Genomic DNA, 16518 nt, shown 5'->3' on the forward strand with positions numbered 1-16518 from the left:
ACTTTGGTTTACGAACAAACGAGATAAAACTTGACATGGTATTGTTTACAAATATTTGAAACTTGACATGATAGTGTCAATAAACTTTTGAAACAGGACACGGTGTTGTCTGCAAACTTTTAACATTAAACCTTGGTGGTCTTTCACTAATAAATGTTTTCCGAAAAATCGTTTCTTAAACATACTGTATTGTTTACCTAAAACCTGTAGATAGGGCCGTCTCAACAATTTTGAAGAACCTAGGCGAAAATAAAAGTGGGCCCTTATACACGTTTAATTTTTTATTACATATGAAAAGATAACACTTAGATTTATTTATTTATTAACTTACAATGTATTTAACTATTTAAAGTTACAGTATTACAACTTTAATTGACAATTTTTTATTTAATTAAACAGAATATTTTGAGAAAAGTATATAGAAATTTCAAAATTTTGAGCCCTTTAAAATTTTTGGGCCCTAGGCGGCTGCCTGTCTTGCCTATGCTCAAAGTCGCCTCTGCCTGTAGATTCACTCAACATTATTGTTGATCCGTTTTGCGTGTTTTATTCTCAGATATTAATTGCTTTCGCTGTAAATTATTACTGTTGTGTAGAAGTCAAGTCAAGCACTAGGACCAGAGTTAACATTCCATTAATGGGTTTTTGACGGGGTGTTAAATGGTGCTCGTAACTAATGTCCTTAAATCAGTTTTGGTTTGATTCAAATTCGAGTTTATGTTGTTGCTTCGATTAGGATTGTAGTGGACATTGTTGTACACCAACGATTATGTTTCCAGAGACTTGTTCCTGGTTCTCATAATATAAATTAATTTGTAGGAGTTTTTTCTTCTTATAGATGCTGATAGAGAAAGAAGATGATGGTATTTTAAACACACTTTTGAAATCCTTTGACTAAAAATTGTGAACCAAACAGATGATGGGATTTCGAATAATATCAATTCAAATCCCCTGGGATTTGAAATCCAATGGGATTTGAATTCCTTGATTTCGAATTCCCGAACCAAAAGCTGAAATGAGTTGCAACATTATGAACTAGATTCGCCTAATGATCCAGAGTTAAAAAATGTTCAAACGATTGCAGTGTTATGTAAAGGCCTATAAGAAACTGAGATGGTTAAAGTGTATGTAATGTTTGATAGATTGATTCGTCTTGTATTAACTCTTCTGGTTTCAACAACAGCAAGTGAAAGAGCCTTTTCAGCAATGAAGATTATGAAAACGAGACTTCTTTTTAGCATGGGTGATGACTATCTTAAAACTTGTTTCATTCTTTACATTGAAAGGAAAATAGCCGATTCGTTTACTACGGATGAGATATCAGATGCTTTTGCTGTCAAGAAGCGTAGACGCGTTTAACTTCTACCACATTAGGTACAAATTTTTAAATGCTCACGTTTTGCTATATCTTTTATTAGCATTTTTAACTAGGGTAACAACTTAACTACTATTGACAGGTTACTTCAAGAAAAATAGTCAGAGCGTGCATTTTTATTATTTTTCAGATTATTTTCGATAAACTTATGTATAGATTTGAATCATATGTTAATTTTATTTAGAAATGGTTATGTTTGTTTACAATGTTTTCAAAACATATTTCATTACGATTTGTTAGGATTTTGAGGACCCAACAACAATCACTCACTGTTGCAAAACACACCGTCTCGAGCCGTTGTGACGCCCGTCTCGACGGTTTGGTGACTAGCCCGTCCCGTCTCGAAGAAAACCGTCTAATATGATAATCAACGGTCAAAATTCGGGTCAAAGTTGAAAAAAATCGGGTCAAAGTCGGTCAAAATTCAGAAAAGCCAGAAAATCGGTTAAATATATCGTATTTTAGTTTGAATTTTTTTTATTAAATTAACGATGATAGCAATTATGTGTACAAATTAATCAATTAAAGTTTTTTGCTTTAAAATATGTATACATATATGCATTTATATACTTATATATTTAAAAGTCAACTTTGGTCAACGTCCGTGTCGACCCCCGTCTCGACCTTTTTAGGACCCGACCGTCTCGATCCCGTCTCACGTCTTTTGCAACGTTGCAATCACCAATCAAAAGATTGTGATCCCACAAACAACAAACGGACAATAATAATGCAAGAAAAGTAAACGACATAAGATATTACGTTGTTATATGCAATCGGTGTGATTGCTTTAGTACACGGCCAACTAGAGAGCCTTTTTATTGATTTTCCGTGCTTAGGGTTACAGATTACATAAGGTTTATTTATAGTGCAAATCATAATAAGGAAACAATCCGGTAACTTGCTGAATACGTCCATCCTCGCGTATCGCGAGATGGACCTCACATTCCGCGACAAGCATCCAAAAGCGAAAACCTTGCTTCAAACGCGAGATTTCCAGTTTAACAAAACTCGATCCCTGCTACATTTGTTGCGTCATGTTCACCATTCCCGCGTTTCATCCATCTCGCATTCTGCGAGATTGAGCTTCTAGACGCGAGATTCTTGCAGCTGTTTGTTTTGACCTTCTTTGAATTCAACAAATCGAATATCGAATGTCGGAGCTACAAATATATTCGCGGCACATTTTCATGATGAATTCCTTTATTTCGCTAGTTACTCTTGTATAAATGCCAAGTTGAGTTTAACAAGCTTAACCGTTTGGGGTTATGCCATGGAATACCTTATGCCATTTACAAGTATTATTATTATCTCGAGTATAGTCCAACTTGATGCGTTACTGTATAGCGGATGGAAAATGCGAAGACCACCATTAACCCTGTCTGTGACGTTACAGGCAGGGTGTGCACTTTTTGGTCAAAAAGTGGGCAATTTGACTGTGACTAGGCAGGGTCATAATTTGACACTCATTAACCCAAAATGTCAAGGTTTTGTGTCACAATTCAGTATGGTCCACTTCTTTTATATTTTAACATTTTATTATTTAAATTTAATACATTATTTAATAAATATAAGTTTAATATTCCTAAAATAAAAAAGTACATTCGGAATAAAAAAAACAAAAAAAAAAAAAAAAAAAAAAAAAAAAAGAACTAGTTAACAGAAAAAATAGCAGGAAACAAACAAAAAACTACTCGTCGTCGGAGGATTCTTCGTTTTGTTGTGGTGGTGGTGGATCGAGCAAGTATTTGTATTTGTCGAGGAACACTCTTTGAAGCCCTTCGATCATATCTTTGCGGGCTTGGTTTTCCGGAGGGGCTTATGGTTAAAATGCTAGCTCCTTGAAAAGCGGTTCGGAGTGTTTCTTCTTTTTGTCGCATGTCGCACACCCGATGTTCTTTCCTTTTTATGTTTTGAAATAGCTTCCAAACCTTCTCCGCTTTCGATGAACGAGATGAAGAACGAGTTGTGTCGGCGCCGGTGCTACTTGATCGGGCCTTCTTTTTTGCCCTATCTCGGCTCATTGGCCTCGGAAACGGATCATCCTCAAAAAGATCGTTTTGAGAAAGTGGAGCATCCAACCCTTCATCGTCGGCATTCAAGTCGACACGAGTTTGAGTACCCGACCGGGGAGCGTATCACTTGGAGTTGTCTTTCAAAACTCGCCACACATCGATAATCCATCATAGCAAATCTTTTCCCTTTGTTATTTAGTAGGAGTATATAAATTTCATGGGCTCTCGTTTCAATGTCGATATCACTCGTCCCGCTTCTCCAATTCCGTCGGGCTTCATTGTAAGCGGCTTGAAATTCCATACAAGCTTTGTTAATGTTTCTCATTTTGACGACAATTCTATGCCATCCGTTTTTGTTGCTATTAAATACACATTTTTCTCTATCGTCTCTTTGCTCATTCTTAATAATTCTATGTATTTAATAATGTCTTTGAAAACACATCAAATTATATACTCCGGTAATATGTTTACGTAAAACTCCATGCTCAACTTGCGATACCCCTTTTTTTTGACAAAAGTACATGCACTATGTGCCTAACATAAATTATTAAGCGCTCTGCCTAAATTTTTCTACCAAATTTAATCCTTCAATTCATGTTTTTTGCACTATGTGATACTATATAGGTATCCATGTGTTTATTTTGAATATGCATATGTTAGCTGCCCACACATATCCGCGATATATGTTACAAAATTTCAATCACACCCAGAAAACATGGTTACAGAACTAATTTCTGCTACAAAACTTTCAAATGGAAGTGATTGGTGATTCAGTTCTAACTTTAAAAAATAGGTTAGACCACAAAAGTCAAAGAACGCCAAATGTCATTGACATTTTCAAGTATTGGCACAAACAGACAGGTCAAAATGTGGATCGACGATGAACAATCTCAATTTGGATTATAAATTTGTTTGACCTTAAAATGTCAACCTAATTGAACCATTATGAACAGGCAAACAATAAATTTTGAAGGAATCTGAGGAGAGTAGAGCATTTCCAACATGTGAACATAAAACTACACATTACACCTGCGGATGGTATCCGAAGTCAAACGCCACTAAAATCGACCAAATTTACCAAGTATATGATGATATAAAAGAAATAAAAGAAAAGAAAAACACCCCGATAAAAAAGACAAAAACTTTGAACCGGGGAAAATTCACACTGTTCTTGGATCCTAAAGTCCAGCATAAATGTTACATGAAATGAATGTGTAATAAACAATACAATCAATAAAAACAGTTATCACCGGTTTTGGAGTGCCTCAATCGCCTTCTTCCACTGATAGGCTCTTTGTTTTGGATCCTCAAATGTCATAACTTTCTTCGGCTGAGTCATCACATATAACAAGCAGACTATAAGAGAGTTTGTAAAATCAGTAGTGTATAACCAAAATTGAAGGTGTACAATCACCACCCATAAACCAACCCACCCATCATCCCACCTATAGAAAAGAACTTTCGTCTACATGTAAATAAAAAAATAAAAAACAATTGCTAATTGAATTGAAGTAAAAAAGTTAATATGCACTCACTAAGCAAATTTTGAAGTTTGATGGGCTTGTAACTTGGATGCTAAGATCATTGGGATCATCGGACCAGATAATGGTCCCTTTACCAGCTAGCTTTGAGGGGTCCACGTATATCAACTTTGGCTTGTTGGTTAGTATAAGTTGTACTTTCTTGCTCGATAGTTTTTGCAGTTTCTTGACCAATGAGATCATTAATATCGATTCACCAGGCTCCAAAAATTGTTGCCTGTAAAAAGGTTTAAAGGCCAGGTAAAAGGTCTTGACTCTGTTCTCGGTTATAATTGATGAAAGGTATTTAATTACACAAAATTACCATTTTGAGTCAAAGGAGTCTATCGAAGCAAGTTTAGTTATGTTACTTAAATCGGATGAAGATGTGACATCAGCAACTGCCGCACTTCCGGTTTCTGTGACATCACCGATATGTGTCGGGTTCCACGACGAATCCGAAGCATCATCACCTCCACTTGAGTGACTACTGGTGTGACCCTGTAGAAAGTTGAGATGGTATGTAAACATAGAGGTGGCAATTTTGACCCAATTACCTAAGAATAAGTCGATCTTGGTCGTGCTTTAAGTGAACAACTAATAAAAAGAATAGGATAGGTTGAAGGTCACAGAAGTCTATCTTTTCCATACAACTTTTTACTAAAATTTAACGAAAGATTTGTATTTTTTTGTAAAGAAATTGTCTTCATAATAGTGATACCTTTTCTAATGCAAGTCTAGGAGGTCTATGTGATCGTATATCACGCCAATTAATTCCTTTGAAAAATAGATGATTCTTGAGCGAATCATAACCATCGCGTCCTGCACCGGGTCTTTTTGTTGGATCAATATCCTGCATCGTTTTTTTGCAACAAAAGTTTTAAAATGGCAAGAGAGGAACAAAAATAAACAGTTTAAAGCCATTTCCAAACATTGCTCCAACCTCATTAAACTTTAAATATGACGTTTAGAGCAATTAAATTCCTTTCTCCAAACCGTTGGCTTAAACTAGAAGGTCAACTACCTAAATTTATATTTACGATTATACTCATTTTAATCACAATACCATAATTCGGCCGTATCATACTCATCCTCCACACAACAATTCTTAAATATTACCAAAGGGCCTTCGGCCTAGCAGTATCGAGGAACCCCTCTGACCTTGAGGTCATGGGTTCAAGTCCAGGTGGACACTATTATGTAAATATTTGTGAAAATTCGTGTTGGGTGTATGAGTTTGCCTTTAAAAAAAAATAATACTCCGTCATAATAATAATTCTTAAATTTTGCATATAGTAATCATAAAATACAAGTTTATATATACAAAAGAAATTATATGTATCTCGGTGAGATCTTTTGATTAAACACCATATATCAACATATCAAATATGGATCTTAATATAGTGTTAATAAAATTATAAGAAAATAGTTTTGCAAATGTAATTTTTGGAGTAATGGTTGGAGATGAAGGTATTTTGAAGAAAATATATGCTTAAAAGATATCAATTTTTTTCTTCAAATATGAAGATAAAAATTTAGAGACGGTTGGAGATGGCCTTAGCAACAGCCAACAGATAATGAAAAACAAGGACAAATTTATAAGTTGCTCACCAATAGTTTATCAATAAGATCTTTGGCATGATCAGAAAAGTAATCTGGAAATTTGACATCTCGAGCTATAATTCTTTGAAAAATGAGCCACTCACTTGCATCTTTAAAAGGAGAAGTTCCCGATAACATCTGAAACAACGTGCACCCGAGTGCCCATAAATCATTCCTGTCCACAAACGTTTCATATACGTTATAAAATTAACATTTTACAACACTAAAAAAAAATAACAATGAAATAAACATAAACATATGCATGAAGATACAATATTTAATACTTACCCAATTGTTGCAGGTGAAGAATTTAATACTTCTGGTGGGACATATGCAGCTGTCCCCACAAACGTGCTAGCCTTGTCATCTGAAGAAGAAGGAAAAGGCCATCGTTTAAGTCACTAAAGTTGGGTCCCACAAACACACTATAAAACCAAAAAGAAAACATACCCGTTCCAGCATTTGGTAGAACTGTTATCTGGCTATCGTGCATAGGCTTAACGCTACCAAAATCAGCAATCTTTATATGTCCATCTGATGTAAGAAGCAGGTTCTCGGGCTGTAATTAACATTCTATCAGCAACGATTATTATCTGATAGTTTACATCTCTATAAAAGAATATAAGTTTGACCTTTGAAATAGATAAATACAATCTTTACTTTGTGTTGTTTGTGATTATCAATCATATACCTTAATGTCTCGATGAATCAAACCCATATTATGTAAGTATTCAAGAGCATCCACAACTTCAGCTGCATAAAAGCGAGCTTCATCCTCAGTTAAACGACCTTTCTGTAATAAGCAACTCACACATAAATTTAAGTTATATATTTTTTTACAACAAAATTGGTATAAGCTTTAAGAACATAAAGACAACAAAAAATTAAGGTTTGAATTTTACATGTTCAGTAAAGAAGGAAAAGAATTAACAGTTTCGTGAGTTTAAATATTAACCAGACATTATTACACAAATAAAATGCAGAATATACAGTAAACGTTCATTTAGTTGCTATGATTTAATTATGTAAATTCAAATTGTATATACATTAGAGTAAGAAAAATGAACAGGTCACTAGTGGAACAAAATGGTTCCATATATCAATTTTAGCACATTTAACTACTAATAATCCAACATGCCAATTTGTCAGCTTCTAAAGAATGGTATAACTTTTACCCAAAAAAAAAGTACATAACAAATGCAAGTGGAAATCATTTAAATAGCGTGATACCAAAACAAACCAAGTCAACGAATTTCACTTACCCTAGTGATTTGATCAAAAAGTTCACCACCTTCGCAGGCCTCAAGTGCCATGTCTTCAATAAACAATCAAATGCATGAGTCAATGCATATACAAAGATCCAAAACAGAAACATACATAATAAGTAATTATTGCCTACATAGAAAACTAGCAAAAGCCACGAACCATGATGTTCTTACATAATGAAAAAGTGTCTTGAAATGTAAAATGAAGTTGTATAATTCCAGGATGAGTCAGCTGATCCAATACAATCCTCTCCAACTTAACATAAGCAGTTTTATTTTCTTTTGTTATGAATTTTTTATCCATAATCTTTAATGCATACACTTTCCCCGTGTCTTTCTTTTTTGCTTTCACAACCTGAAAGAACACAAGTTAACAATTTAAGGAACATAGATAACAGAAAACAGAATAGTGGAAATTAATTAACTTTTTGTAGCTTTGAACCGATTTATGTTCGTATGGCCAGCAGTTAGATAAAAAATAGGGGCAAAATAGGCAAGTTGGGACATGGATCAAATCCGTGCACTGTCAAATACATCAACTAAAGAACTCTTAACATTTCCTTTTTTTCCGTTTTGAGGATTATTAAGATACTACATATGACTATAAAGTAGACTATTACAAAAAAAGAAAAAAAATCTGATTTTTATTATAACTTGTTCAAAGGTTGTAAGCACTTTTGACCCAATCTAACCAATATTCGCACAAACGGGTCATAATTTCCGCCCCTACATAAATTTCCTAATAACTCTAGCTTCTTTAGTCAGAAAATCCAAAGAAAATTATATATCGTGTCCAGGTTTGAAAGTCTTTCATAAACTCGGCCGGTTACAAACCATGTCTAGTATCATGTTAATGTGATAGCTCCATATTATAAGATTTTAATTTAAAAGTTTAATACTATCATGTTAATGTTATAGCTCCATATTATACCCTTACGGATAACCATAGCAAATCTCAAATCTTTTGAAGATCTCAAATAGCAGTATTTATATTGCAAACTTGGATATAAATACAACTGAATTATCATATCATGTCATTAGATATCAATAGAATTAATAGAATAACTATAAATTAATCCAAGCATTGACCAACCAGTCAAAACCAACACATTAACAAGAAGATAATTTAACTACTTTTTAATTCAATAAATAAAATTACAAGAATTACTACATACTAATACTAATAAATATTTGAAACAGAATTGAATCAAACCTTTGAATAAGAACCAACACCATAGATCTTCCCCATTTCAAAATCCTGAATGGTAAAGTTCTCTTGTGGTGCCCTAAATTTAAAGCTTTTAGCTTTATGCCCATCTGTAACCATATGATTAGCTGAATTATCATCAATATTTAGCTTCGATTCGAAATCTTTCTCCATTTCACCCCCAATCATTGCCATCATAAATTTCCCCCAAATTCAAATCCTAGAAATTGAAACTCACCCATGCAAAAGTTTATATAAATGTCGATAGCACAATATGTATTTATATGTATAAGATATACTTTTCTGCAGATGAAATTGGATTTACCGTCTCAAATGAAGCAATTGCGATGGTTTGTGATTAAATGAATTAAAAGAACCCTAGAAATCAAAATTGAAGGGTAAATTTGGGGATTGAAGAAAACGGAAATGAGTAAATCAAATGATGGAGAGGTTTTCTTTTTGATTTTAACGATTTATAACTAAGAATTTTATTTTATAATAATAATATAATATTTTTGATAACTTTTTTTGTTTGTTTTTGTGAATTACGGGGTATTTGTTTCTGCAAGGAGGGGAGGTATGGAAGGAACAAAGTTAGAGCGAGAAAATAGAGGGGGAGAGATATAAGTGACACGTGTTGCTTGTGTGGATGCATAAAAAGCATGAAAATTTACACATCGGAAATGCAAAAATGTACTTCTTCTTTTTCATTTTTTATTTTTATTTATTTAATTAATTAATTTATTTATATATTTTAACTTCATCACTTTAGGTCATTAAAACCATATTTGCGTTTTCTTGGATTTTAAAAATCTAGTTTATTATCATAGTACAACAGTTATGAATGTTAAAACAAGTATGATTCACACAGGGGCGGTCTTGAGTGTTTTGTTGCCCGGGGACGAATCGATAAAATAATGCCCCTACTCTATTTATAAACAAGTGTTCGAAAGCTAATCAACTTATATAACTCATTTTCACGTTCATTTTTTTTTAAATAAATTTAGTGTGACAATTTGAAGAGATCAAACTACGATAAAAGTAATGACTTCGATTCTAGTTAAAATTTTTATAGTGTCTGTTGACACACCAATAAAATAGGACTTTGAAAAAGGGCTTTTGTTCCTTGTAGAAATAATTAAATTAAAAAATATATATAAATCAAGTAGTACTATGGAGTATTATATTATGAAATCAGTAAACTTATTTTATGAATTCACATTATTACGGCACCTCTATTGCTAGACTAGAATTTCAAAATCCATACGTGATTGTACAATACGCTATATTCGTTGTACGATATGTTGGATTTTAATAAAATTAACACATCTGACAAAGGGAAAAAAAGTTTACAGCATCAATGAACAAAAGATTTTCTCTTTTCAACTTTTGACTTTTCCTTCTTCCTCTTCCTTCCTCTATGAAATTTCTCCTCTGAACTTACGTAAAAAAACTCAATTGCACTTAATTTTTTTTTCAGAACTTCAGATTTGATGCCCCTTAAAATGTGATGCCCGGGTGCGGTCGCCCCCGTGGCCTTACCCTAGGTCCGGCCCTGGATTCACATCATCTGTTATAATATTTTTGGTATGCATATAACTAATCTATTATTTTTAAAAACTCATAATAAATTTTTTTTTTAACGATGATTTTTTGGCATCAGTAGATCATTTATTTCAACGACCCTCATCATTTACACGTATCACACACGTTCATTCGGAAACCCGAATGCGATCGACGGGAAGTGTTTCTGGGTGGAAGTCCGTGAACGAATCCGGCAAAACCTCCGTATAAAGTCAATATATACCTCCCTATCCGGTAAAAACTCATAATGTATTGTATTGTTGTTCTTATAATTTATTATTTATTTTTGTTTACGCTTCCGTCCAACGGACGAGCTCCTAACCCAAGTATGTAATATTAAACAGGTTTTATTTTTTATGATTGGATGCAACAACCAAACAAAATTGGTACCACTGGCGGTGATGATGCACCCCCTAATGGGTTTCCACATATTTGGGCAAGATAAGAATTGGGCATGCCAGGAATTGGGCGACAAGACTCGTATGGGATAGTAATTGGGTCGAACAAGAATTTAGGTTGATAAAACTCGTGCCAGACACGACTTGTGTCTGATAGGAATTGGGCCGAGCGGGAACTGGGCCAGACATGACTCGTGCTGAAAAGGTATTAAGCCAGACATGATCTGTGCCATCTAAGATTAGGGACGGATAAGATCTGTGTCGGACATGACTCATGCTGAACAGAGCTCGTGCTGAACAGAAACACTTGGATAATATCCAGGTTGTGTTACACGCAAGCCCCTTGACTTGGATAAGAGGAACATGTGTGTCACGTCATCCACTCGTTTATACTACATTTGTAGTACACTTTGTATTATCACATATGCCTATAAGACTCTAACTATCACAACGCCAAAATTGAGCGCGAGTTGACATGGACGGATGGTGACGCAATTAACGGAGTCTTAGTGATCGTCAAACTTGGGTGTGAGTCATGTATCTCATGAAATCAGAATGATCGTCAACCTTGTATTATACTTCATGTGGTAGTGGCCTGCCTCTCTTAGCGAGAGGTCAGGAGTTCGACTCCCGTGGTGTGCAACATTGCACACAAAATTGCTTCTTAACCCTTAAATTTCTCCCAAGAGTTCCTTTCACACATCGCGTTGTGGGGGCAGTGGGGATGGGTGTTTTACCACCCATGCCCTCGAATTGTGTCGTGTTTCCTCCTGGACAGCAGTTGGGGGCGGGTTATGCAACTGAGGGAAATGAACACGTGGGTGATTTAGTCCCCCTAGGTAATCCTGAACTGCTGTTAAGAAAACTAAAGCGTAAGACAATGAAGCAACCAATAAATAACTTTATATTAATATATTTTTATTATTAATTTATTTTTCTCACTCAATTTCCAATTAGATTTTACCACACCAACTTACAAATATTTGACACAAAAATTTGACATTTTGAATTAATGAATGTCAAAAACTAACTTTGTCATGTTTTTTCAATTTTTGGCCAAAAAGTGAATTATTTGTAGTGACCCGAACTTTTTCATGTTTATATATATTAAATGAAATTGATATTTACATGATTAAGTGTCTTCAACATGTTAAGCAATCAAACTTGTTAAGACTTGATTAGCTGAAATAGGTTTCATATAGACAATTGACCACCCAAGTTGACCGGTGATTCACGAACGTTAAAACTTGTAAAAACTATATGATGTCATATATATGGATATATATATATATATATATATATATATATATATATATATATATATATATATATATATATATATATATATATATATAGTTAACATAATATTATGATAAGTAAACATATCATTAAGTATATTAACAATGAACTACATATGTAAAAACAAGACTACTAACTTAAGGATTTCGAAACGAGGCATATATGTAACGATTATCGTTGTAACGACATTTAAATGTATATATATCATATTAAGATATATTAATACATCATAATATCATGATAATGTAATAATTTAACATCTCTTTAGATATAATAAACAATGGGTTAACAACATTTAACAAGATCGTTAACCTAAAGGTTTCAAAACAACACTTACATGTAACGGCTAACGATGACTTAACGACTCAGTTAAAATGTATATACATGTAGTGTTTTAATATGTATTCATACACTTTTGAAAGACTTCAAGACACTTATCAAAGTACTTCTACTTAACAAAAATGCTTACAATTACATCCTCATTCATTTTCATCAACAATTTTACTCGTATACACCTGTATTCGTACTCGTACAACACACAGCTTCTATATGTATGTACTATTAGTATATACACTCCAATGATCAGCTCTTAGCAGACCATGTGAGTTACCTAACCATGTGGGAACCATCATTTGACAACTAGCATGAATGATTACACAAAATTACAAACTAATGGAGCCTATATGGTGACACCATACTTCACGTGAATGAACACACACACAAACACTTTCATTTTGCAACTTACATGCATCAAACTACTCTCTCTCTCAAGTGTTCTTCCATTGTTCTAAGTGTTCTTCATCATCTTCATCAAAATCTAGCTCAATCTAGTTCATAAATCCATACATAAACCAAGTTATAAAACAACTACTCAAGAACACACCAACAACACTTTCAAGTTTGCTAGCTTACTTCCAATCTTGCTAATCCACTTTGAGTGATCATCCAACCTCAAGAAATCTTTCTTATTTACAATAAGATATCTTTCTAATACAAGGTAATACTCATATTCAAACTTTGATTCAATTTCTATAACTTTAACAATCTTATTTCGAGTAGAAATCTTACTTGAACTTGTTTTCGTGTCATGATTTTACTTCAAGAACTTTCAAGCCATCCAAGGATCCTTTGAAGCTAGATCTATTTTTCTCATTTTCAGTAGGTTTATCCACGATAACATCATTTGATTCATATATATAAAACTACCTTATTCGAAGGTTTAAACTTGTAATCACTAGAACATAGTTTAGTTAATTCTAAACTTGTTCGCAAACAAAAGTTAATCCTTCTAACTTGACTTTTAAAATCAACTAAACACATGTTCTATATCTATATTATATGCTAACTTAATGATTTAAAACCTGAAAACACGAAAAACACCGTAAAACCGGATATACGCCGTCGTAGTAACACCGAGGGCTGTTTTGGGTTAGTTAATTAAAAACTATGATAAAATTTGATTTAAAAGTTGTTCTTCTGGGAAAATGATTTTTCTTATGAACATGAAACTATATCCAAAAATCATGGTTAAACTCAAAGTGAAAGTATGTTTTCCAGAATGGTCATCTAGACGTCGTTCTTTCGACTGAAATGACTACCTTTACAAAAATGACTTGTAACCTGTATTTCTGACTATAAACCAATACTTTTTCTGTTTATATTAATAAACTTAAGTTCAATATGAAACCATAGCAACTTGAATCACTCAAAACGGATTTAAAACGAAGAAGTTATGGGTAAAACAAGATTGGATAATTTTGCTTGTTGTAGCTACGTGAAAATTGGTAACAAATCTATATTAATCATATCCTAGCTAACTCATATTGTATTATACACGTATTCTAATATATTATGTAATCTTGAGATACCATAGACACGAATACAATGTTTTGACATATCATATCGACCCATCTATATATATATTTCGGAACAACCATAGACACTCTATATGCAGTAATGTTGGAGTTAGCTATACAGGGTTGAGGTTGATTCCAAAATATTATATATACTTTGAGTTGTGATCTAGCCTGAGACTTGTATACACGAGGTCGTGGATTGATTCGAAATAATATATATTGCTTTATTTCTGTACATCTAACTGTGGACAACTAGTTGTAGGTTACTAACGAGGACAGCTGACTTAATAAACTTAAAACATTAAAACGTATTAAAAATGTTGTAATTATATTTTGAACATACTTTGATATATATGTACTTATTTGTTATAGGTTCGTGAATCAACCAGTGGCCAAGTCTTACTTTCCGACGAAGTAAAAATCTGTGAATGTGAGTTATAGTCCCACTTTTAATATCTAATATTTTGGGATGAGAATACATGCAATTTTATAAATATTTTACGAAATATACACAAGTAAATGAATTACATTATATGGTTGAATGATCGAAGCCGAATATGCCCATTTTTAGCTTGATAGCCTAAGAATTTGGGAACAGACCCCCAAATTAACGCGAATCCTAAAGATAGATCTATCGGGCCTAACAAGCCCCATTCTGGAATTTGGAATGCTTTAGTATTTCGAAATTATCATGTTCGATGAGTGTCCCGGAATGATGGGGATATTCTATATGCATCTTGTTAATGTCGGTTAGCAGGTGTTCACCATATGAATGATTTTTATCTCTATGTATGGGATGTATATTGAAATATGAAATATTGTGGTCTATTATTACGATTTGATAAATATATAGGTTAAACCTATAACTCACCAACATTTTTGTTGACGTTTAAAGCATGTTTATTCTCAGGTGATTATTAAGAGCTTCCGTTGTTGCATGCTAAAATATGGACAAGATTTGGTGTCAGCATGTTTGTATAATATTGTTTAAAACTGCATTCGAGATTTATTTTGTTGTAACATATTAATATTGTAAACCAATATGTATTGGTAGTGTGTAAGTGTGATATTTTTAGATTATCATTTCTGGATAATCTAGGTGGTGTCCTTTTAACCTTGTCGATAAAATAAATGTTATGGTTTGTTTTTAAAAACGAATGCAGTCTTTGAAAAACGTCTCATATAGAGGTCAAAACCTCGCAACGAAATCAATTAATATGGAACGTTTTATAATCAATATGAACGGGACATTTCATTATTTGTCCAAATCAAATCACATACATGGTTAATAGCAGTCTAAAAAGGTCATGTACTACTCGGAAAAGTGTTTTCAATTCACTTTACTCACACTTTGCACACGTGCAATTAGTGATCTAATTTCTCTCTGCAATTAGTGATCTAATTTCTCTCTCCTCGACATCTTTATCATGGAGATCTACTTTTTCTCTCTACCTTGATTAACTTGTATACTAATTACTCAATCTAATTGAGTAGAATAGTTGATTCATTGTTTAACATCCTCACGTATCTAAATTCGGATCGAGTTTGCACAAATGTCAGAGATTAAATAATGGATCACGCTCAAAAAATTTCTTCGGTAATACGTTTGATCATGAAGAGCCACGGGTAATTGTATTTTATCGGGGTCATGTAACTGTAAGGTTTTTTAGGACTCAACAATATGAGTAATTTCAAAAAATTACTCCACCCACAAAGATAAACGAAGATAATAACGAGAAAATTAAGAACACAATGCGTGGTTATATGTAATCAAAAGTTGATTACTTTAATCCACATACCAAAGTAGAGAAATTTTATTGATAAAATTTGTGTGCATACATGTATGAGTTACAATAGTGTCCTTCAATCCGACACCACAATAACAAATAGAAAATGTTAAAAATTTGAATGACATTCTTCATATCCGAGGTTCTCCAATCCGACACCACAATAACGTCATCGACATAATAGAGATGAGAGAATTGAAAATTCAAATCACCAACTTTTACGCTGTTAAATAATCCTCTTGAAACTGCATCATTTAATAACACATTTAGGCCTTTTATGACAATCAAAGAAAGGAAAAGACTCTTTATAAAGCAAAATCGTTCGTGGAACTTCCATTAACGATAATCAAAGCTCGAGCAGACGCAACACACATCGAAATCCAAGATCTCCTTTTTACACCAAAACCAAAACAACAAAATATATGATCAAGAAATTCGCAACGAACAGTATCATAAGCTTTTTCAAAATCAATTTTTAGCATCATAAGTTTCTTCTTTCACTTTTTGAAACGTAAGCATTTTGAATCAACATCCATGGTTTGTACTCCCACACATAAAATTGGTGTCCAAAACAAAGCTTGAAAGTGGAAGCCCGTGTGAAGACTTTAAGCTT

At 33.3% G+C, this 16518-nt stretch overlaps 1 protein-coding gene across 1 annotated transcript; it reads right to left on the reverse strand.

The window, feature by feature from the left end:
- Nucleotides 1-4460: 4460 nt before the first annotated feature.
- Nucleotides 4461-9522, reverse strand: LOC139893658 (3-phosphoinositide-dependent protein kinase 2-like). The gene is made up of 11 exons (XM_071876831.1): nucleotides 8988-9522; nucleotides 7949-8129; nucleotides 7772-7824; nucleotides 7201-7302; nucleotides 6960-7068; nucleotides 6798-6876; nucleotides 6519-6684; nucleotides 5629-5760; nucleotides 5233-5408; nucleotides 4923-5145; nucleotides 4461-4717 (listed from the first exon to the last, which is right to left on the reverse strand). Exons 1-11 carry the CDS (start codon nucleotides 9177-9179, stop codon nucleotides 4634-4636), a joined length of 1497 nt encoding a protein of 498 aa, XP_071732932.1. The 5' UTR covers nucleotides 9180-9522; the 3' UTR covers nucleotides 4461-4633.
- Between the last annotated feature and the right edge of the window lie 6996 nt (nucleotides 9523-16518).

The sequence above is a fragment of the Rutidosis leptorrhynchoides genome, chromosome 2 (genome assembly GCF_046630445.1).
Source record: "Rutidosis leptorrhynchoides isolate AG116_Rl617_1_P2 chromosome 2, CSIRO_AGI_Rlap_v1, whole genome shotgun sequence".
NCBI lineage: Eukaryota > Viridiplantae > Streptophyta > Magnoliopsida > Asterales > Asteraceae > Rutidosis > Rutidosis leptorrhynchoides.

Bases quoted from the DNA above. Each gene is read 5' to 3' on its own strand.
- LOC139893658 (XM_071876831.1), bottom strand. From the start codon at position 9,179: ATGATGGCAATGATTGGGGGTGAAATGGAGAAAGATTTCGAATCGAAG. The intron at 8,130-8,987 runs GTTTGATTCAAT...GTGTTCTTTCAG, and splicing joins GTGTTGGTTCTTATTCAAAG to GTTGTGAAAGCAAAAAAGAA. The intron at 6,685-6,797 runs GTAAGTATTAAA...GTTTGTGGACAG, and splicing joins TCTTCACCTGCAACAATTGG to GAATGATTTATGGGCACTCG.